This window comes from Mustelus asterias, unplaced genomic scaffold, assembly GCF_964213995.1.
Source record: "Mustelus asterias unplaced genomic scaffold, sMusAst1.hap1.1 HAP1_SCAFFOLD_1410, whole genome shotgun sequence".
In the NCBI taxonomy this organism is placed as follows: domain Eukaryota; kingdom Metazoa; phylum Chordata; class Chondrichthyes; order Carcharhiniformes; family Triakidae; genus Mustelus; species Mustelus asterias.
In genome coordinates this window covers 69,673-92,473 of record NW_027591355.1, presented here as the reverse complement: position 1 = coordinate 92,473, position 22,801 = coordinate 69,673, and the positions used below count along the sequence as shown (strand labels likewise).

At 57.1% G+C, this 22,801-nt stretch overlaps 1 protein-coding gene across 1 annotated transcript; it reads left to right on the top strand.

The window, feature by feature from the left end:
• The first annotated feature begins 2,051 nt into the window (after positions 1–2,051).
• Positions 2,052–22,448, top strand: scnm1 (sodium channel modifier 1). The gene is made up of 9 exons (XM_078206284.1): positions 2,052–2,220; positions 3,819–3,889; positions 5,038–5,126; positions 6,959–7,065; positions 9,127–9,227; positions 13,368–13,570; positions 15,488–15,614; positions 20,735–20,993; positions 21,306–22,448. The coding sequence occupies exons 1-8, from the start codon at positions 2,170–2,172 to the stop codon at positions 20,832–20,834; spliced, it is 849 nt and encodes a 282-aa protein (XP_078062410.1). The 5' UTR covers positions 2,052–2,169; the 3' UTR covers positions 20,835–20,993; positions 21,306–22,448.
• Positions 22,449–22,801: the final 353 nt, after the last annotated feature.

The following is a 22,801-nucleotide window of genomic DNA, read 5'->3' as shown; positions in this document are numbered from 1 at the left end:
GGGGGTGCGCGGGGGCTGCTGGGAGTTGTAGTCTTTAACCTCCCAGACTCCCATCCGCTTCCTGTCTGAGCCACTGTGAATGGACTACAACTCCCGGTATGCACCTGGCTCCGGTCACCATCCTGGCACAGCAAGATGGCGGCTTCTCCCCATTGCATCCTGGGGGTTGTAGTCTTTAATCTCCCAGACTCCCACCCGCTTCCTGTCTGGCCGCCACTGAATGGACTACAACTCCCGGCATGCCCCTTGCTGCGCTCTCAGGGGACAGCAAGATGGCGGCGTCCCCCCATTGCATCCTGGGTGTTGTAGTCTTCAATCGCCTGGATTCCCATCCACCTCCTGTCTGGCCCTCTCTCTAAATGAACCACAGCAACCCCCTCCCCAGGCTCCGTTACCCTGTTCACAATGCTGAGGGGACGCCAATATGGCGGCTTCTGCCATTGCTCACTGGGGGTTGTCGTTGTCTTTCCCCTCCCAGACTTCCATCCACCTTGTGTCTGGCCCACTCCAAATGGACGACACCTCCCCGCCCTGCTCCCAATGCTACACCTGGTGCAGAGAGGGGCAGGTCGGGATAGCGACCTCCTCGTGAACCTGCTCCTGAGCCTGGCGAAACGCGCCATTTACCGGTCCAGGCAGCGGGCGAACGAGGGGGCCGTCCATCCTGTCTACCGCGGCTACGTTCGCGGCCAGGTGTCCCTGGAGAGGGAGCATGCGGTGTCCACGGGCGCAGTTGATGCCTTCCGCACCTGTTGGGCACTGCAGGGGTTGGGGTGTGTTGTCGACCCGAATAATCACATTATGATTTGATGTTTTTAAGTTTCCTTTGCACTTTGATTTTTGTTCGGGCTGTTCCCCCTCCTTTTGGGGAGCTGCCCCTTTTACTTTGTCCAGATTTAATTTGAGTTTGTTTATTTCGTTTGACCTTAAAAGAGGCCAATGCTAAGGGGACGGCAAGGTGGCGGCTTCTCCTATTGCACCCTGGGGGTTGTCGTCTTTAATCCCCTGGATGCCCATCCACGTCATGTTTGGCCCACTCTCTAAATGGACTACAACATGCCCCGTTACCCTGCCCTCTAGGATGGTGGCAGCAATATGGCGACTTCTGGCATCGCTCCCAGGGAGTTGCAATCTATCTCTCCCCGCCATTCCCCCATTCCCATCCGCCTCCTGTCTGCCCCCACACTAAATGGACTACAGCTCCCTCTTTGGTCTCAATACTGTGGGGGGTGGGGAAACGGCAATATGGCGGCTTCCCCATTGCTCCCTGGGAGTTGTAGTCTTTAACCTCCCGGACTTCCGTCCGGTTCCTGTCTGGCTGCCAACAAAATGAACGACACCTCCCGGCATGCCCCGTTACATTGGTTCCCCCTCCGCCGGCGGCGGCAAGATGGCGGCTTCTCCCCCGTTGCTCGCTGGGAGTTGTAGTCTTTAACCTCTCGGATGCCCCATCCGCTTCCAGTCTGTGAGCCTCCCCACTGGACTATAGATCCCAGAGGGCTTTGCGGCCGGCTTTTACCAGTTGTCGGAAAGGGCCGCATTATGGGTGGGGTTATCTGCCGGCCACGCCCCCCCCGGCCGGCCACGCCTCCCCCGGCGGGCCCCTCCCCCCGGCCGGCCTCTCCCCCCCGCCGGACCCTCCCATCGCGGCACTGCAGCTCCCAGGCTGCACTGCGCGTCACCCTGCCGCAGTGCCTGCCGGGAGTTGTAGTCCACCTTCCCGTTCACTCCCGTTCTATCGAGCACCAATAAAACTACAGAGACCAGAGAGCAAAGCGCTGCTGGGCCTGGGCCGCCATTGCTCAGGGCGGGACCTTCCCCAATGCCCGCGGTAACCAGGCTAACGCCTGAGCGTTGTAGTCCACCCTCCCATTCACTCCTGTTGTATTTAGCACCGATAGATCTACAGAGAGTAAGGCGCTTGCTGGGCCTGGGCCGCCATTGCTGTGGACATGCCGCAATGCCTGCCGGGAGTTGTAGTCCGCCTCCCCATTCACTCCCATTGTACCCAGCGCCAAAGGAACGACAAGACCCAGAGGGCCAGGCGCTGCCGCCGCCATCTTGCGGCCTGCCCAGCCCCTGGAGGAGAGGCAGAGAAGGAGAGAGAGAGAGAGACAGAGAGCCAAGCCGGGATATTGTGGCCATTGCTCACCCTCACCACCCCACGGCATGGCTTTCAAACGGGATGGGGATGACCTGAGCCAGCTCCACCTGCTGAGGGTGGGTGCCGGAGGGGGGGAATTGGGTGCACCCCTCTTCCCGGTAACGGGCGGTTGCCATGGCATTGACCCCCCCTTACCGGTAACCTGGGTAACCGGTGGTTGCCATGGCAGTGACTCCCCCTCATCGGTAACTGGGGCAACCAGTGGTTGCCATGGCAGTGTTCCCCCCCCCCCCCATCGGTAACCGGTAGTTCCTATGGTGGTGACTCCCTCACCGGTAACCAGTGGTTGCCATGGCGGTTTTCCCCAGCATCTGGTAACTAGATTAACCAGTGGTTGTCAGGGAGCTACTGACACCATCTGGTAACCAGGGTAACCGGCGGTTGTCATGGCAGTGACCCACCTCACCGCTAACCCAGGTAACCGACGGTTGCTATGGTGGTGCCCCCCCCCCCCCCCCCCCCCGTAACCAGTGGTTGCCATGGCGGTTTCCCCCGGCATCTGGTTGTCACGGTAGATTGCCCATACCCAGCCGAGGTAACCAGCTGTTGCCATGGCAATGCCCCACACCCATCCTTAATAACTAGAGTAACCAGCGGTTGCCATGGCAGTGTACCTACGCCCAGCCTAGGTAACCAGGGTACTATTGCCACCCGACAGAGGATCTCTCACAGACCGCGTCCGGAACGTCGCTGAGTTGAGCCTCAAACTGGTGTCATCACGCAGGCCACTTATTTACCGTCTCCGTAACAAGGCCCAACATCGCCCTGTCTCAGCTCATCTGCTGCTGAAACCCTCGCCCACCACACCTTCCTCACCGCCAGCCCCTACACCCCCTCCCTATCTCTGTAACCTCCTCCAGCCCCTACACCACCTCCCTATCTCTGTAACCACCTCCAGCCCCGACACCTCCTCCCTATCTCTGTAAACTCCTCCAGCCCCTACACCCCCTCCCTATCTCTGTAACCTCCTCCAGCCCCGACACCCCCTCCTTATCTCTGTAAACTCCTCCAGCCCCCTACACCCCCTCCCTATCTCTGTAACCTCCTCCAGCCCCGACACCTCCTCCCTATCTCTGTAACCTCCTCCAGCCCCTACACCCCCTCCCTATCTCTGTAACCTCCTCCAGCCCCTACACCCCCTCCCTATCTCTGTAACCACCTCCAGCCCCTACACCCCCTCCCTATCTCTGTAACCTCCTCCAGTCCCTATAACCCTCCGAGATCTCTGCATTCCTCCAATTCCGGCCCCTTGAGCATCCCCCCGATTCCCATCGCTCTGCCATTGGCTGCCGGGGGGCCCTAAGCTCTGGAATTCCCTCCCTAAATCTCTCTGTCTCCCCCTCCCCCCTCTCTGTCTCCCCCTCTCTCTGTCTCCCCCCCCCCCCCCCTCTCTGTCTCTCCCCCTCTCTCCTCCTTTAAGACGCTCCTCAAAACCAACCTCTTTGACCGAGCTTTTGGTCGCCTGCCCCTAATATCTCCCCGTCTGTCTCGGGGGGACCGATTCTGTCTGACTGACTTCCTGCGACAGCCCCTGGGGAATGTTTTCCTGGGTTAAAGGTGCTACATAAAGACAGGGTTGCGGATCTGTTGCATCCACGCTGAAAAGGGGGGAACGGTTTTGTCCGACACTAACCCGTGTTCTCTTTCCTCACAGAAACGTCGTGTAGCCGACCTACTGACCAGTTACATCCCCGAGGACGAAGCCATCCTGATGAAGAACGGCAGGTGAGGAACATCTGCAGCACCCTCTCAGCCTGGGGGAAGACCCTTCAGCCCATCCAGCCACTTCTACCACTCCATCAGATTTGATTTATTATTGTCACATGTATTGGGATACAGTGAAAAGTATTGTTTCTTGCGCATTATGCAGACAAAGCATACCGTTCATAGAGAAGGAAAGGAGAGAGTGCAGAATGTAGTGTTACAGTCATAGCTAGGGTGTAGAGAAAGATCAACTTAGTGCGAGGTAGGTCCATTCAAAAGTCTGACAGCAGCAGGGAAGAAGCTGTTCTTGAGTCGGTCGGTACGTGACCTCAGACTTTTGTATCTTTTTCCCGACGGAAGAAGGTGGAAGAGAGAATGTCCGGGGTGCGTGGGGGGTCCTTGATTATGCCGGCTGCTTTTCCCCGAGGCAGCGGGAAGTGTAGACGGAGTCAATGGATGGGAGGCTGGTTTGCGTGATGGGACTGGGCTACATTCACAACCCTTCTTGCGGTCTTGGTCAGAGCAAGAGCCATAACCAGGCTTCTGTCCTGACTTGAGAAAGGATATACTGGCACTGGAGGGGGTGCAGAGGAGATTCACTAGGTTGATTCCGGAGTTGAGAGGGTTGGCTTATGAGGAGAGACTGAGTAGACTGGGGCTACACTCATTGGAATTCAGAAGAATGAGGGGAGATCTTATAGAAACATATGAAGGGAATAGATAAGATAGAAGCAGGGAGGTTGTTTCCACTGACGGGTGAAACTAGAACTAGGGGGCATGGCATCAAAATAAGGGGGAGCAGATTTAGGACTGAGTTGAGGAGGAATTTCTTCGCACAAAGGGTTGTGAATGTGTGGAATTCCCTGCCCAGTTGAGGCTACCTCATTGAATGTTTTTAAGGCAAGGATAGATAGATTTTGGAACGGTGAAGGAATTAAGGGGAGCGGGCGGGTAAGTGGAGCTGAGTCCACAAAAAGATCAGCCATGATCTTATTGAATGGCGGAGCAGGGGCCAGATGGTCCACTCCTGGTCCAAGTTCTTATGTTTCCAGTTTGCTCTGTCAAAGGATCACAGTGAGAAGCCTCAAGGTTCTGGTGCTAATCGAACTATTCCCACACTCCCACGTCCAATTCCACCACCCTCACCCACCCCCCTCCTGTTTCCTCAGGTATGCCTGCGCTGTCTGCTACAATCGGCCAGTCTTCGACACACTGGAAATGTTGACCATTCACAGAAGGGGGAAGAAACACGTGGCCAGTAAGTGCAGAGGAACTGCAGTCACCGCGGGTAACAGTGGGGGTAACACCCCCACTAATTTCTATTCCCCCACCCCACCCATCTCAGACCCAGAAGAACAAAACTCCAGGCTCACACTCACTGTGAGTACTAAGGGAGTGCTGCACTGTGGGAGGGTCGGTGCTGAGGGAGCGCCGCACTGTGGGAGGGTCGGTGCTGAGGGAGCGCCGCAATGTGGGAGGGTCGGTGCTGAGGGAGCACCGCACTGTGGGAGGGTCGGTGCTGAGGGAGTGCCGCACTGTGGGAGGGTCAGTGCTGAGGGAGCACCGCACTGTGGGAGGGTCAGTGCTGAGGGAGTGCCGCACTGTGGGAGGGTCAGTGCTGAGGGAGCACCGCACTGTGGGAGGGTCAGTGCTGAGGGAGCGCCGCACTGTGGGAGGGTCGGTGCTGAGGGAGTGCTGCACTGTGGGAGGGTCAGTGCTGAGGGAGTGCCGCACTGTGGGAGGGTCAGTGCTGAGGGAGCGCCGCACTGTGGGAGGGTCGGTGCTGAGGGAGCGCCGCACTGTGGGAGGGTCAGTGCTGAGGGAGCGCCACACTGTGGGAGGGTCGGTGCTGAGGGAGCGCCGCACTGTGGGAGGGTCGGTGCTGAGGGAGCGCCGCACTGTGGGAGGGTCAGTGCTGAGGGAGCGCCGCACTGTGGGAGGGTCAGTGCTGAGGGAGCGCCGCACAGTGGGAGGGTCGGTGCTGAGGGAGCGCCGCACTGTGGGTCGGTGCTGAGGGAGCGCCGCACTGTGGGAGGGTCAGTGCTGAGGGAGTGCCGCACTGTGGGAGGGTCAGTGCTGAGGGAGCACCGCACTGTGGGAGGGTCGGTGCTGAGGGAGCGCCGCACTGTGGGAGGGTCAGTGCTGAGGGAGTGCCGCACTGTGGGAGGGTCAGTGCTGAGGGAGTGCCGCACTGTGGGAGGGTCAGTGCTGAGGGAGTGCCACACTGTGGGAGGGTCGGTGCTGAGGGAGTGCCGCACTGTGGGAGGGTCAGTGCTCAGGGAGCAACGCACTGTGGGAGGGTCAGTGCTGAGGGAGTGCCGCACTGTGGGAGGGTCGGTGCTGAGGGAGTGCCGCACTGTGGGAGGGTCAGTGCTCAGGGAGCAACGCACTGTGGGAGGGTCAGTGCTGAGGGAGTGCCGCACTGTGGGAGGGTCGGTGCTGAGGGAGTGCCGCACTGTGGGAGGGTCAGTGCTCAGGGAGCGCCGCACTGTGGGAGGGTCAGTGCTGAGGGAGTGCCGCACTGTGGGAGGGTCGGTGCTGAGGGAGTGCCACACTGTGGGAGGGTCAGTGCTCAGGGAGCGCCGCACTGTGGGAGGGTCAGTGCTGAGGGAGTGCCGCACTGTGGGAGGGTCAGTGCTCAGGGAGCGCCGCACTGTGGGAGGGTCAGTGCTGAGGGAGCGCTGCACTGTGGGAGGGTCAGTGCTGAGGGAGTGCCGCACTGTGGGAGGGTCAGTGCTGAGGGAGTGCCGCACTGTGGGAGGGTCAGTGCTCAGGGAGCACCGCACTGTGGGAGGGTCAGTGCTCAGGGAGCGCCGCACTGTGGGAGGGTCAGTGCTGAGGGAGTGCCGCACTGTGGGAGGGTCAGTGCTGAGGGAGTGCCGCACTGTGGGAGGGTCAGTGCTGAGGGAGTGCCGCACTGTGGGAGGGTCAGTGCTGAGGGAGCGCCGCACTGTGGGAGGGTCAGTGCTGAGGGAGCGCCGCACTGTGGGAGGGTCAGTGCTGAGGGAGCGCCGCACTGTGGGAGAGTCGGTGCTGAGGGAGGTGATGGAAGGGGTTGGAGAAACACTTGCTCTTCTGTTTCCTCTTCAGGCCTCCAGCGTTTCTATGGCAACCAGCGTGCCCTGCAGCGCGAGATTCAGAAACGGCGGCACCAGGAGTACGTGCGAGAGGAGGAGTCGGGATCCGGGGAGCAGCAGGTAAGGTTTCCCCCTCTCCCCGCGTACAACACGGCGACGGGAGGACACGGGGGCACCGTATCGCCCAGTCAGGCTTCAACATCCCCATCTCAACACCTGAAAGGGACATTGGTGTGGTGGGGTTGCGGGAATGTCACTGGGCTAGTAATCCAGAGCCCCCACCTCCTGCCCAGGCTCTGGGAGAGACACGGGTTCGAATCCCACCCCGGGCGGGAATTTAAATCCGGTTAATAAAATCTGGGATTGAGAGCGAGTCTCGAGGTAACGGCGACCGTGACAACGATCATCGATTGTCGTAAAAAAATAAACCCATCTGGTTCACTAATGTCCTCTTTCGGGAAGGAAATCTGTCGTCCTTCCCCGGTCTGGTCTACATGTGACTCCAGACACACACAGAGAGAGACACACACACACACACTCCCACACACACACAGCAATGTGGCCGACTCTTCACTGTCCCCCTCTGAAATGGCCCGAGCGATTCACTCGTTTCAAAAGGGGCAATTAGGGATGGGTAACAGATGCTGGACTTGCCCCAGTGACGACCCCCCACCCCCCCCACATCCCCGGAATGTGCTGCTCCAATTCCGGCCTCTCGAGCATCCCCCGATTCCCATCGCTCCGCCATTGGCGGCCGTGCCTTCAACTGGGCTGGGGGGAGCCCTAAACTCTGGAATTTCCTCCCGAAACCTCTCCTCCTCTCTCTCCCTGTCTCTCTCTCTCCTTCCTTCTCTCTCTTTCCTTCTGGACAAGTGTGAGGAAATGCATTTTGGAAGGTCTAACACAGATAGGAAATATACTGTCAATGGCAGAACCCTTAAGAGTATTGATAGGCAGAGGGATCTGGGTGTACAGGTACACAGGTCACTGAAAGTGGCAACGCAGGTGGAGAAGGTAGTCAAGAAGGCATACGGCATGCTTGCCTTCATCGGCCGGGGCATTGAGTTTAAAAATTAGCAAGTCATGTTGTAGCTTTATAGAACCTTAGTTAGGCCGCACTTGGAATATAGTGTTCAATTCTGGTCGCCACACTACCAGAAGGATGTGGAGGCTTTGGAGAGGGTACAGAAAAGATTTACCAGGATGTTGCCTGGTATGGAGGGCATTAGCTATGAGGAGAGGTTGGAGAAACTTGGTTTGTTCTCACTGGAGCGACGGAGGTTGAGGGGTGACCTGATAGAAGTCTACAAGATTATGAGGGGCATGGACAGAGTGGATAGTGAGAAGCTTTTTCCCAGGGTGGAAGAGTCAATTACTCGGGGGCACAGGTTTGAGGTGCGAGGGGCAAGGTTTAAAGGTGATGTACGAGGCAGATTTTTTACACAGAGGGTGGTGGGTGCCTGGAACTCGTTCCCGGGGGAGGGAGTGGAAGCAGATATGGTAGTGAGTTTTAAGGGGCGTCTGGACAAATACATGAATAGGATGGGAATCGAGGGATATGGTCCCCGGAAGGGTAGGGGGTTTTAGTTCAGTCGGGCAGCATGGTCGGTGCAGGCTTGGAGGGCCGAGGGGCCTGTTCCTGTGCTGTAATTTTCTTTGAGTTTTGTTCTCTCTCTTGTTCCCCTGCTCGATCTATCCTTCTCCCTCTACATCCTTAATTCTCTCACTCCCTCTTTCTCACGTTCTTTCTGCCTCCCCCTGCCCCCCCCCTGCCTCCCCCTCCCCCTGCCCCCCCCTCCCCCTGCCCCCCCAGCCTCCCCCTGCCCCCCCAGCCTCCCCCTGCCCCCCCAGCCTCCCCCTGCCCCCCCAGCCCACCCGGCCTCCCCCTGCCCCCCCAGCCTCCCCCTTCCGTTAAGATACTCCTTATATTGGGCCTCTTTGACCGAGCTTCTGGTCACCGTTCCCAATATCTCCCCGTGTGCCTGGGGCTCAGATTCTGTTCCTGTGAAGGCCCCTGTGGGAGGTTTAGTGGGTATAATGGTGCTATATAAATGCAGGAGGTCGGGGAATTGGGCGTGTGCGATTGTAGCCACATTCCCCCCTGCTGGGACTTCAGACCAGCTGTGTTGACCTGTCCACCCTCAGTCCAGTCGGTCAGTAATGAATTGCTTCGTCTTCCAGACACGGACAGAACCTGCCCCTCTACTGAGCCGGACCCGAAGGATTACCCATCATGCACTGCTGAGAGCCGCCCCCTACAACAGCTGCTGCAGACAGAACCGGTACGGTACACCACTGCCATTGGCAAGGCCCATCCGCAGACCAGAGAAAGGCCATTCGGCCCCTCTCTGCCCCTGTTGCTGCTCCTCTACCTTCCCACTTCCTCTCACCCTCATCGCCCCATCTGCTATTCACCTTTCTCACTCCCCCCGTGGGAGCGAGTCCCACATTCTCCCCCCGTGGGAGCGAGTCCCACATTCTCCCCCCACTCCCCCCGTGGGAGCGAGTCCCACATTCTCCCCCCACTCCCCCCCACCCCGTGGGAGCGAGTCCCACATTCTCTCCCCCCACTCCCCCAGTGGGAGCGAGTCCCACATTCTCCCCCCACTCCCCCCCCCGTGGGAGCGAGTCCCACATTCTCTACCCCCACTCCCCCGTGGGAGCGAGTCGCACATTCTCCCCCACTCCCCGGTGGGAGCGAGTCCCACATTCTCCCCCTGGGATGATGAGACAACATCTCGAACACTGTGTGCAGTTTTGGTCTCCTTCTGAAAGGGAGGATGTAACTGCGTCAGAGGCGGTTCAGAGGAGGTTTACTGGATTAATAACAGGAATGTGTGGGTTGTCTTCTGAGGAACGGTTGCTCAGACTGGGCTTGTGTTCAGTGGAGTTCCGGAGAGAGAGGAGGGGGTTGGGGGGACTGACTCAATTGAAGTATCTAAGATCCTGAACGATCTGAATAAGGTGAATATGGAAAGGATGTTTCCTCTTGTGGGTGAACCCAGAACGAGGGAGCTGTTTTAAAATTAGACGTCTTGCTCTTTGGACGGAGACAAACATGGAGTGGGCCTGAGGGGCTGAATGGCCTCCTGTTCCTGTATAACAGGCTGGAGAGAGAGGGGTGAATGGTCTCCTCCTGTTCTTGTGGAACAGGCTGGAGAAGGGGCTGAATGGCCTCCTGTTCCTGTATAACAGGCTGGAGAGAGAGGGGTGAATGGTCTCCTCCTGTTCTTGTGGAACAGGCTGGAGAAAGGGGCTGAATGGCCTCCTGTTCCTGTATAACAGGCTGGAGAAGGGGCTGAATGGCCTCCTCCTGTCCGCGATTGGAGTGTGTGTTTAAGCGCTTTGCTTCCTGCTCCGTTTCTCCGCGGAAAGGCCCACCCCGACCTCGCGGCCCCCCCCCAGAGTTAATTGCGGCATTTCTGGGTCAGCATGGTTTTAACCGACCGTCTGGCAGTACCGGCTGGTGCCACCAGAGGTCGGAGGCGGCCTGTTGGTTCTTCCCTGCTGTTCAGTGGCGCCGCCCTGTGGCGATTCTGAGGATGTGTGGCCGTCCCACCACCACCCAACTCACCAGGGCCAATGGACTGAGAGAGAGTCTTCATCGGGACCCCTGCCTGCCTACCGCAGGAAAACAAAGCCCCCCCCCCCCCAAACGAGAGGAAACTGGCTAAATTGAGACAAAGTCAGAGGCTGGGAATCCTGCGGAGAGTAACTCACCTCCTGACTCTTCCAAAGCCTGTCCACCATCTACACGGCACAAGTCAGGAGTGTGATGGAACACTCTCCACTTGCCTGGATGAGTGCGGCTCCCAACAACAATCTCCACTTGCCTGGATGAGTGCGGCTCCAACAACAATCTCCACTTGCCTGGATGAGTGCAGCTCCAACAACAATCTCCACTTGCCTGGATGAGTGCGGCTCCCAACAACAATCTCCACTTGCCTGGATGACTGTTTCTCCAACAACACTCTCCACTTGCCTGGATGAGTGCGGCTCCCAACAACAATCTCCACTTGCCTGGATGACTGTTTCTCCAACAACAATCTCCACTTGCCTGGATGAGTGCGGCTCCAACAACAATCTCCACTTGCCTGGATGAGTGCAGCTCCCAACAACAATCTCCACTTGCCTGGATGAGTGCAGCTCCAACAACAATCTCCACTTGCCTGGATGAGTGCGGCTCCAACAACAATCTCCACTTGCCTGGATGAATGTGGCTCCAACAACAATCTCCACTTGCCTGGATGAGTGCGGCTCCAACAACAATCTCCACTTGCCTGGATGAGTGCGTCTCCAACAACAATCTCCACTTGCCTGGATGAGTGCGACTCCAACAACAATCTCCACTTGCCTGGATGAGTGCGGCTCCAACAACAATCTCCACTTGCCTGGATGAGTGCGGCTCCAACAACAATCTCCACTTGCCTGGATGAATGTGGCTCCAACAACAATCTCCACTTGCCTGGATGAGTGCGTCTCCAACAACAATCTCCACTTGCCTGGATGAGTGCGTCTCCAACTACAATCTCCACTTGCCTGGATGAGTGCGTCTCCAACAACAATCTCCACTTGCCTGGATGAGTGCGACTCCAACAACAATCTCCACTTGCCTGGATGAGTGCGGCTCCAACAACAATCTCCACTTGCCTGGATGAGTGCGGCTCCAACAACAATCTCCACTTACCTGGATGAGTGCGGCTCCAACAACACTCGAGAAGCTCGACACCATCCAGGACAAAGCAGCCCCGCTCGATCGACACGCTGACCACAAACACTCACTCCCTCCACCACCGACACAGCCGTGTGAACCATCTACAAGATGCACCGCAGCGACTCACCAAGGCTCCTTCGACAGCACCTTCCAAACCCGCCACCTCTACCATCTAGAAGGACAAGGGGGGGGCAGCAGACACATTGGGAACACCCCCACCTGCAAGTTCCCCCTCCGAGCCACTCACCATCCCGACTTAAAGTTTAAAGTTTGTTTATTAGTGTCACAAGTCGGCTTACATTAACACTGCAATGAAGTTACTGTGAAAATCCCCTAGTCGCCACACTCCTGTTCGGGTTACACTGAGGGAGAATTTAGCACGGCCGATGCACCCTAACCAGCACGTCTTTCAGACTGTGGGAGGAAACCGGAGCACCCGGAGGAAACCCACGCAGACACGGGGAGAACGTGCAGACTCCGCACAGACGGTGACCCAAGCCGGGAATCGAACCCGGGTCCCTGGCGCTGTGAGGCAGCAGAGCTAACCACTGTGCCACCATGTTGCCCATCTTTGGATATTGGCAATTTAGTTAACCCCCACTGTGCCACCCCCGAAATATATCGGCTGTTCCTTCACCGTCACTGGGGTCAAAATCCCGGAACTCCCGCCCGAACAGCACTGTGGGTGTACCTACCCCACACACGGGGACTGACTGATGTCCAATAACAATCCCGGAATTCCCTCCCTAACAGCGCCGTGGGTGTACCTACCCCACACACGGGGACTGACTGATGTCCAATAACAATCCTGGAACTCCCTCCCTAACAGCACTGTGGGTGTACCTACCCCACACACGGGGACTGACTGATGTCCAATAACAATCCTGGAACTCCCTCCCTAACAGCACTGCGGGTGTACCTACCCCACACACGGGGACTGACTGCTGTCCAATAACAATCCTGGAACTCCCTCCCTAACAGCACTGTGGGTGTACCTACCCCACACACGGGGACTGACTGATGTCCAATAACAATCCTGGAACTCCCTCCCTAACAGCGCTGTGGGTGTACCTACCCCACACACGGGGACTGACTGATGTCCAATAACAATCCTGGAACTCCCTCCCTAACAGCACTGTGGGTGTACCTACCCCACACACGGGGACTGACTGATGTCCAATAACAATCCTGGAACTCCCTCCCTAACAGCACTGTGGGTGTACCTACCCCACACACGGGGACTGACTGATGTCCAATAACAATCCCGGAACTCCCTCCCTAACAGCACTGCGGGTGTACCTACCCCACACACGGGGACTGACTGATGTCCAATAACAATCCTGGAACTCCCTCCCTAACAGCACTGCGGGTGTACCTACCCCACACACGGGGACTGACTGATGTCCAATAACAATCCTGGAACTCCCTCCCTAACAGCACTGTGGGTGTACCTACACCACACGGAGAAAGCAGTGGGTTCAAGATGGCGGCTCACCCACCAACTTCTCGAGGGGCGATTAAGGACAGTGACGCCCCAAATCCCATGAACGAATAAGAAAGATAGAATTGCAGCTCCCCAGGTTGAATAGTTCGCCGTGTTTGCCCACAGGGCAGTCAGAGCCATTCCCGCTCTGCCTCGCTCCAATCGAGACACACTTGATGGTAGATGTGAGGTACCACACTCTGAAACTCTCCTCCTCTCTCCCAGGCCCGTGATCCAGAACCACCCTGGTCACAGCAACGCAGCCGCTCCGAGTCAGCAGTCACCAGCAGGAGGCGTCACTGAGACACTGAGGGTCGCGGAAGACAGCTCGAGGACAGACTCGCAGCTGACAGTATTGCTACCCACCTCGGAGGATTCGAAAGCAGCTGGCGGGATCGTCGGCACATCCAGGAAGAAGAAAGCACAGGGTCAGGACAGGACTTCCATATTCCATTTATCTGTGTCACCTCCTCCAGCCCCGACACCCCCCTCCCTATCTCTGTAACCCCCTCCAGCCCCTACACCCCCTCCCTATCTCTGTAACCTCCTCCAGCCCCTACACCCCCTCCCTATCTCTGTAATCTCCTCCAGCCCCTACACCCCCTCCCTATCTCTGTAACACCCTCCAGCCCCTACACCCCCTCCCTATCTCTGTAACCTCCTCCAGCCCCGACACCCCCTCCCTATCTCTGTAACCTCCTCCAGCCCCGACACCCCCTCCCTATCTCTGTAACCCCCTCCAGCCCCCTACACCCCCTCCCTATCTCTGTAACCTCCTCCAGCCCCTACACCCACTCCCTATCTCTGTAACCTCCTCCAGCCCCGACACCCCCCTCCCTATCTCTGTAACCCCCTCCAGCCCCTACACCCCCTCCCTATCTCTGTAACCACCCCCAGCCCCTACCTCCCCTCCCTATCTCTGTGACCCCCTCCAGCCCCTACACCCCCTCCCTATCTCTGTAACCTCCTCCAGCCCCTACACCCCCTCCCTATCTCTGTAACCTCCTCCAGCCCCGACACCCCCCTCCCTATCTCTGTAACCTCCTCCAGACATTACACCCCCTCCCTATCTCTGTAACCTCCTCCAGCCCCCTACACCCCCTCCCTATCTCTGTAACCTCCTCCAGCCCCTACACCCCCTCCCTATGTCTGTAACCTCCTCCAGCCCCAACACCCGCCTCCCTATCTCTGTAACCTCCTCCAGCCCCCACACCCCCTCCCTATCTCTGTAACCTCCTCCAGCCCCTACACCCCCCTCCCTATCTCTGTAACCTCCTCCAGCCCCTACACCCCCTCCCCATCTCTGTAACCTCCACCAGCCCCCACACCCCCTCCCTATCTCTGTAACCTCCTCCAGACATTACACCCCCTCCCTATCTCTGTAACCTCCTCCAGCCCCTACACCCCCCTCCCTATCTCTGTAACCTCCTCCAGACATTACACCCCCTCCCTATCTCTGTAACCTCCTCCAGCCCCTACACCCCCCTCCCTATCTCTGTAACCTCCTCCAGACATTACACCCCCTCCCTATCTCTGTAACCTCCTCCAGCCCCAACACCCCCCTCCCTATCTCTGTAACCTCCTCCAGCCCCTACACCCCCTCCCTATCTCTGTAACCTCCTCCAGCCCCAACACCCCCCTCCCTATCTCTGTATCCTCCTCCAGCCACTACACCCCCTCCCTATCTCTGTAACCTCCTCCAGCCCCTACACTCCCTCCCTATCTCTGTAACCTCCTCCAGCCCCAACACCCCCCTCCCTATCTCTGTAACCTCCTCCAGCCCCTACACCCCCTCCCTATCTCTGCAACCTCCTCCAGCCCCTACACCCCCTCCCTATCTCTGTAACCTCCTCCAGCCCCGACACCCCCTCCCATCTCTGTAACCTCCTCCAGCCCCTACTCCCCCCTCCCCATCTCTGTAACCCCCTCCAGCCCCTACACCCCCCTCCCTATCTCTGTAACCTCCTCCAGCCCCTACACCCCCTCCCTATCTCTGCAACCTCCTCCAGCCCCTACACCCCCTCCCTATCTCTGTAACCTCCTCCAGCCCCGACACCCCCTCCCTATCTCTGTAACCTCCTCCAGCCCCTACACCCCCTCCCTATCTCTGTAACCTCCTTCAGCCCCCTACACCCCTCCCTATCTCTATAACCTCCTCCACCCCCGATACCCCCTCCCTATCTCTGTGAGTGCATATGTTTGTGTGTATGTCTGTATGTGTGAGCGAGAGTGGAAGTCTGAGAGAGAGAGTGTGTGCGCGACTGTGCGCGCGTGTCTGAGAGAGTTACTGGGGCCTACCCTGGTTAATCAGCCTGTGCGGTTCACAGTTCTTTGCCTCCTGGCAGGGTGCCCCGAGGAGCGAGTGGGGAGGGCCGCGAGGAAGGGCAAGAGGAAGTCCCGAGCCAGCACCCCGCCTACTCCAGCTGACCCAGACAAACAGAAACAGCTCGAGCATTACCTGAAGCTAAAGAGGTGAGTGACTGTGCTGGAAACTCACTGCATCACACAGCAGGAAAGAACCTGCCTTTCTATAGCACCCACCACCTCCGCAGATTGGTCCCAGGGAGACAGCACCCTCCCACAGTGCGGCGCTCCCTCAGCACTGACCCTCCCACAGTGCGGCGCTCCCTCAGCACTGACCCTCCCACAGTGCGGCGCTCCCTCAGCACTGACCCTCCCACAGTGCGGCGCTCCCTCAGCACTGACCCTCCCACAGTGCGGTGCTCCCTCAGCACTGACCCTCCCACAGTGCGGTGCTCCCTCAGCACTGACCCTCCCACAGTGCGGCGCTCCCTCCGCACTGACCCTCCCACAGTGCGGCGCTCCCTCAGCACTGACTCTCTCACAGTGCGGCGCTCCCTCAGCACTGACCCTCCCACAGTGCGGCGCTCCCTCAGCACTGACCCTCCCACAGTGCGGCGCTCCCTCAGCACTGACCCTCCCACAGTGCGGCGCTCCCTCAGCACTGACCCTCCCACAGTGCGGTGCTCCCTCAGCACTGACCCTCCCACAGTGCGGTGCTCCCTCAGCACTGACCCTCCCACAGTGCGGCGCTCCCTCCGCACTGACCCTCCCACAGTGCGGCGCTCCCTCAGCACTGACTCTCTCACAGTGCGGCGCTCCCTCAGCACTGACCCTCCCACAGTGCGGCACTCCCTCAGCACTGACCCTCCCACAGTGCGGCGCTCCCTCAGCACTGACCCTCCCACAGTGCGGCGCTCCCTCAGCACTGACCCTCCCACAGTGCAGTGCTCCCTCAGCACTGACTCTCCCACAGTGCGGCGCTCCCTCAGCACTGACCCTCCCACAGTGCGGCGCTCCCTCAGCACTGACCCTCTCACAGTGCGGCGCTCCCTCAGCACTGACCCTCCCACAGTGCGGCGCTCCCTCAGCACTGACCCTCTCACAGTGCGGCGCTCCCTCAGCACTGACTCTCCCACAGTGCGGCGCTCCCTCAGCACTGACCCTCCCACAGTGCGGCGCTCCCTCAGCACTGACCCTCTCACAGTGCGGTGCTCCCTCAGCACTCACCCTCCCACAGTGCGGCGCTCCCTCCGCACTGACCCTCCCACAGTGCGGCGCTCCCTCAGCACTGACCTTCCCACAGTGCGGCGCTCTCTCAGCACTCACCCTCCCACAGTGCGGCGCTCCCTCAGCACTGACCCTCCCACAGTGCGGCGCTCCCTCAGCACTGACCCTCCCACAGTGCAGCGCTCCCTCAGCACTGACTCTCCCACAGTGCGGCGCTCCCTCAGCACTGACCCTCCCACAGTGCGGCGCTCCCTCAGCACTGACCCTCTCACAGTGCGGCGCTCCCTCAGCACTGACCCTCCCACAGTGCGGCGCTCCCTCAGCACTGACCCTCTCACAGTGCGGCGCTCCCTCAGCACTGACTCTCCCACAGTGCGGCGCTCCCTCAGCACTGACCCTCCCACAGTGCGGCGCTCCCTCAGCACTGACCCTCTCACAGTGCGGTGCTCCCTCAGCACTCACCCTCCCACAGTGCGGCGCTCCCTCCGCACTGACCCTCCCACAGTGCGGCGCTCCCTCAGCACTGACCTTCCCACAGTGCGGCGCTCTCTCAGCACTCACCCTCCCACAGTGCGGCGCTCCCTCAGCACTCACCCTCCCACAGTGCGGCGCTCCCTCCGCACTGACCCTCCCACAGTGCGGCGCTCCCTCAGCACTGACCCTCCCACAGTGCGGCGCTCCCTCAGCACTCACCCTCCCACAGTGCGGCGCTCCCTCAGCACTCACCCTCCCACAGTGCGGCGCTCCCTCAGCACTCACCCTCCCACAGTGCGGCGCTCCCTCAGCACTCACCCTCCCACAGTGCGGCGCTCCCTCTGCACTGACCCTCCCACAATGCGTTGTTCCCCATGTGTCTGCTGCCCCCCCCTTGTCCTTCTAGATGGTAGAGGTGGCGGGTTTGGAAGGTGCTGTGGAAGGAGCCTTGGTGAGTCACTGCGGTGCATCTTGTAGATGGTACACACGGCTGCTACTGAGCGTCGGGGGTGGAGGGAGTGAGTGTTTGTGGTTAGCGTGTCGATCGAGCGGGGCTGCTTTGTCCTGGATGGTGTCGAGCTTCTCGAGTGTTGTTGGGAGCCGCACTCATCCAGGCAAGTGGAGATTGTTGTTGGAGCCGCACTCATCCAGGCAAGTGGAGATTGTTGTTGGAGCCGCACTCATCCAGGCAAGTGGAGAGTGTTCCATCACACTCCTGACTTGTGCCGTGTAGATGGTGGACAGGCTTTGGGGAGTCAGGAGGTGAGTTACTCTCCGCAGGATTCCCAGCCTCTGACCTGCTCTGGGAGCCACAGTATTTATATGGCTGGGTCCAGTTCAGATTCTGGTCAACGGTAACCCCCAGGATGTGAGCAAAGACTGCTACATAAGATAAAGGTGCACGGTGTTGTGGGTAATGTATTAGCATGGATAGAGGATTGGTTAACTAACAGAAAGCAAAGAGTGGGGGTAAATTGGTGTTTTTCTGGTTGGCGATCAGTGACTAGTGATGTGCCTCAGGGATCAGTGTTGGGACCGCAATTGTTTACGATTTACAGAGATGATTTGGAGTTGGGGACCAAGTGTAGTGTGTCAAAATTCGCAATTGACACTGAGATGAGTGGCAGGGCAAAGTGTGCAGAGGACGCTGAAAGTCTGCAAAGGGATATAGATAGTCTAAGTGAGTGGGCGAGGGTCTGGCAGATGGAGTACAATGTTGGTAAATGTGAGGTCATCCATTTTGGTCGGAATAACAGCAAAATGGACTATTATTTAAATGGTAAAAAATTGCAGCATGCTGCTGTGCAGAGGGACCTGGGTGTCCTTGTGCAGGAATCTCAAGGAGTTGGTTTGCAGGTGCAGCAGGTAATTAAGAAGGCAAATGGAATTTTGTCCTTCATTGCTCGAGGGATGGAGTTTAAAAACAGCGAGGTTATGTTGCAGCTGTATAAGGTGCTGGTGAGGCCACACCTGGAGAACAAAGAACAATACAGCACAGGAACAGGCCCTTCGGCCCTCCAAACCTGCGCCGCTCACGTGCCCAACGAGACCATTCGTTTGTATCCCCCTATTCCCAGTCTGTTCATGTGGTTATCTAGATAAGTCTTAAACGATCCCAGCGTGTCTGCCTCAATCACCTTGCTTGGGAGTGCATTCCATGCCCCCACCGCCCTCTGTGTAAAATACGTCCCCCTGACATCTGTGTTGAACCTTGCCCCCCTCACCTTGAACCCGTGACCCCTTGTGTTCGTCACCTCTGACCTGGGAAAAAGCTTCCCACCGTTCGCCCTATCTGTGCCCTTCATAATTTGAAACACCTCTATTAGGTCGCCCCTCATCCTCTGTCTTTCCAGGGAGAACAACCCCAGTTTACCCAATCTCTCCTCATAGCTAAGACCCTCCATACCAGGCAACATCGTGGTAAACCTCCTCTGCACTCTCTCCAAAGCCTCCACGTCCTTCTGGTAGTGTGGCGACCAGAACTGGACGCAGTACTCCAAATGTGGCCTAACCAATGTTCTATACAGCTGCAACATCATATGCCAACTTTTATATTCTATGCCCCGTCCAATAAAAGCAAGCATGTCATATGCCTTCTTGACCACCCTCTCCACCTGTGCTGCCACCTTTAAGGATCTATGGACTTGTACACCCAGGTCCCTCTGTGTGTCTATACTCCTGATGGTTCTGCCATTTATTGTATAGCTCCCCCTTACATTAGATCTACCGAAATGCATCGCTTCGCATTTATCTGGATTAAATTCCATCTGCCATTTCTCCGCCCAATGTTCCAGCCTATCTATATCCTGCTGTATTCTCTGACAATGTTCATCACTATCCGCAACTCCAGCAATCTTTGTGTCGTCCGCAAACTTACTGATCACACCAGCTACATCTTCCTCCACTGTGTACAGTTTTGGTCTCCTTACTTGAGAAAGGATACACTGGCACTGGAGGGGGTGCAGAGGAGATTCACTCGGTTGATTCTGGGTTGAGAGGGTTGGCTTAAGAGGAGAGACTGAGTAGACTGGGGCTACACTCATTGGAATTCAGAAGAATCAGGGAGATCTTATAGAAACATATAAGATTATGAAGGGAATAGATAAGAGAGAAGCAGGGAGGTTGTTTCCACCGGCGGGTGAAACTAGAACTAGGGGGCATGGCCTCAAAATAAGGGGGAGCAGATTTAGGACTGAGTTGAGGAGGAACTTCTTCACACAAAGGGTTGTGAATGTGTGGAATTCCCTGCCCAGTTGAGGCTACCTCATTGAATGTTTTAAGGCAAGGATAGATAGATTTTGGAACAGTAAAGGAATTAAGGGGAGCGGGCGGGTAAGTGGAGCTGAGTCCACGAAAAGATCAGCCACGATCTTATTGAATGGCGGAGCAGGCTCGAGGGGCCAGATGGCCTACTCCTGCTCCTAGTTCTTATGTTCTTATGTTGATAGTCGGGGGGGATTCAGTTTCTGGTCAATGGTAACCCCCAGGATGTTGATAGTGGGGGGATTCAGTGATGGTCAACGCCATTGAATGTCAAGGGGAGATGGTTAGAGTCTCTCTTGTTGGAGATGTTATTGCCTGGCATTTGTATGTTGGCGCGAATGTTACTTGTCATCCCTAGTCTGGATATTGTCCAGATCTTGGTGCGTTTGGACACAGACTGGCCTGAGTACCTGAGGAGTGACGAATGGTGCTGAACATTGTGCAGAGACCTCTGAGCCTACGATGGAGGGTCGGCCATTGATGAAGCAGCTGAAGATGGTTGGGGCCGAGGACACTAACCCTGAGGGACTCCCGCAGTCCTGGAGCTGAGATGACTGAGCTCCAACCACCACAACCATCTTCCCCTGTGCCGGGTATGACTCCAACCAGCGGAGAGTTTCCCTCTCCACTCCCCCGTCCCCCAATTCCCGTTAACTCCAGTTCCGTTGGGGCCCCTCGATATCGAGGGCAGTCGCTCCCACCATTTCCCTCCCAGATTTTCAGGGGACCTCAGGGACTGGGATGCCACGAATTGGGACAAGGATGTGTCGCCTTTGTTCACCTTTGTCTTGCGTTCCTCACGTCTCTCTCTCTCTCTGTCACAGCTCTGGGTGGATCCAGGACGGACACGGGCGATGGACACAGGACGAGACGGCGGAATTCGACTCGGATGAGGAGGAGCCCCCTCCGCTCCTGTCGCCCTGAGGCCTCGGGAAGGATCTCAGTGCGGCCGCCGGAAGAGTGTGTGTCCCTCCCTCTGCCCCAGCCCTCAGGTCAAGATGTTAGATATCCTGTTAAATAACCTGATAAAACCTGCTGTTCTGAGGAGAAAGTTGGTGCTCCTGTTTAGTTTATTAGCGTTAGGTGAATTGGCCAAACTAAATTGTCCCTTAGTGTCCAAAGATGTGCAGGTTAGGTGGATTGGCCATGTTAAATTGTCCCTTAGTGTCCAAAGATGTGCAGGTTAGGTGAATTGGCCAAACTAAATTGCCCCTTAGTGTCCAAAGATGTGCAGGTTAGGTGGATTGGCCATGCTAAATTGTCCCTTAGTGTCCAAAGATGTGCAGGTTAGGTGGATTGGCCATGCTAAATTGTCCCTTAGTGTCTAAAGATGTGCAGGTTAGGTGGATTGGCCATGCTAAATTGTCCCTTAGTGTCTAAAGATGTGCAGGTTAGGTGGATTGGCCATGCTAAATTGTCCCTTAGTGTCCAAAGATGTGCAGGTTAGGTGGATTGGCCATGCTAAATTGTCCCTTAGTGTCTAAAGATGTGCAGGTTAGGTGGATTGGCCATGCTAAATTGTCCCTTAGTGTCTAAAGATGTGCAGGTTAGGTGGATTGGCCATGCTAAATTGTCCCTTAGTGTCTAAAGATGTGCAGGTTAGGTGGATTGGCCATGCTAAATTGTCCCTTAGTGTCTAAAGATGTGCAGGTTAGGTGGATTGGCCGTGCTAAATTGCCCCTTAGTGTCCAAAGATGTGCGGGTTAGGTGGATTGGCCGTGCTAAATTGCCCCTTAGTGTCCAAAGATGTGCAGGTTAGGTGGATTGGCCGTGCTAAATTGTCCCTTAGTGTCCAAAGATGTGCGGGTTAGGACGGTGGGGGGATGGACACAGGGAAGGATTTTGAAAGGAAATTCGGGGAAAGATACACATGAGGAGATAGAAGGGGAAAAGTTAAAAGTTTATTTATTAATCACAAGTGGGCTTACATTAACACTGCAATGAAGTTACTGTGAAAATCCCCTAGTCGCCACACCCCGGCGCCTGTTCGGGTTACACTGAGGGAGAATTTAGCACGGCCAATCCACCCTAACCAGCATGTCTTTCGGACTGTGGGAGGAAACCGGAGCACCCGGAAGAAACCCACGCAGACACGGGGAGAACGTGCAGACTTCACACAGACAGTGACCCGAGCCGGGAATCGAACCCGGGTCCCTGGCGCTTCGAAGCAGCAGTGCTAACCCACTGTGCCGCCCCATCATCCGCCACTCGGCAACTGGGATCTTGCAGCACAGAGGGAGGCCATTCAGCCCATCCATGCCTGTGCTAGCCCTCTGAGTGATCTGTCCAATTAGTCCCCCATATCCCGGTAAATTTCCCCCTTGCAGTATTTCTCCCAATTCACTTTTGAAAGTTCCCCGATTAAACCTGTTTCCTTTCGGGCAGCGCCTTCCAGATCACATCGGGGGAGGCGACGGCCTAGTGGTATTATCGCTGGACTATTAACCCAGAAACTCCAGCGAATGTTCTGGGGACCCGGGTTCGAATCCCGCCACGGCAGACGGTGGAATTTGAATTCAATAAAAAATATCTGGAATTAAGAATCTACTGATGATCTTTTGTCGGAAAAACCCATCTGGTTCCCTTTAGGGAAGGAAATCTGTCGTCCTTACCCCGGTCTGGCCTACATGTGACTCCAGAGCCACAGCAATGTGGTTGTCTCTCAACTGCCCTCCAAGGGCAACTAGGGATGGGCAATAAATGTTGCCCAGCGACACCCGTGTCCCACCAATGAATGTGGAACATGAGCATCGCTGTGTTTCAATCAAAATTCTGCTCATCTCCACCCCCCCGCCCCTCTCCAGAGAGTGGCGATATTTGTGGGGAATTGTCCGGGGGTGCTGGGGGGGGGGCGGAAGGAAGTGGCAAAGACAGAGAGGGTGTGGCCCCTG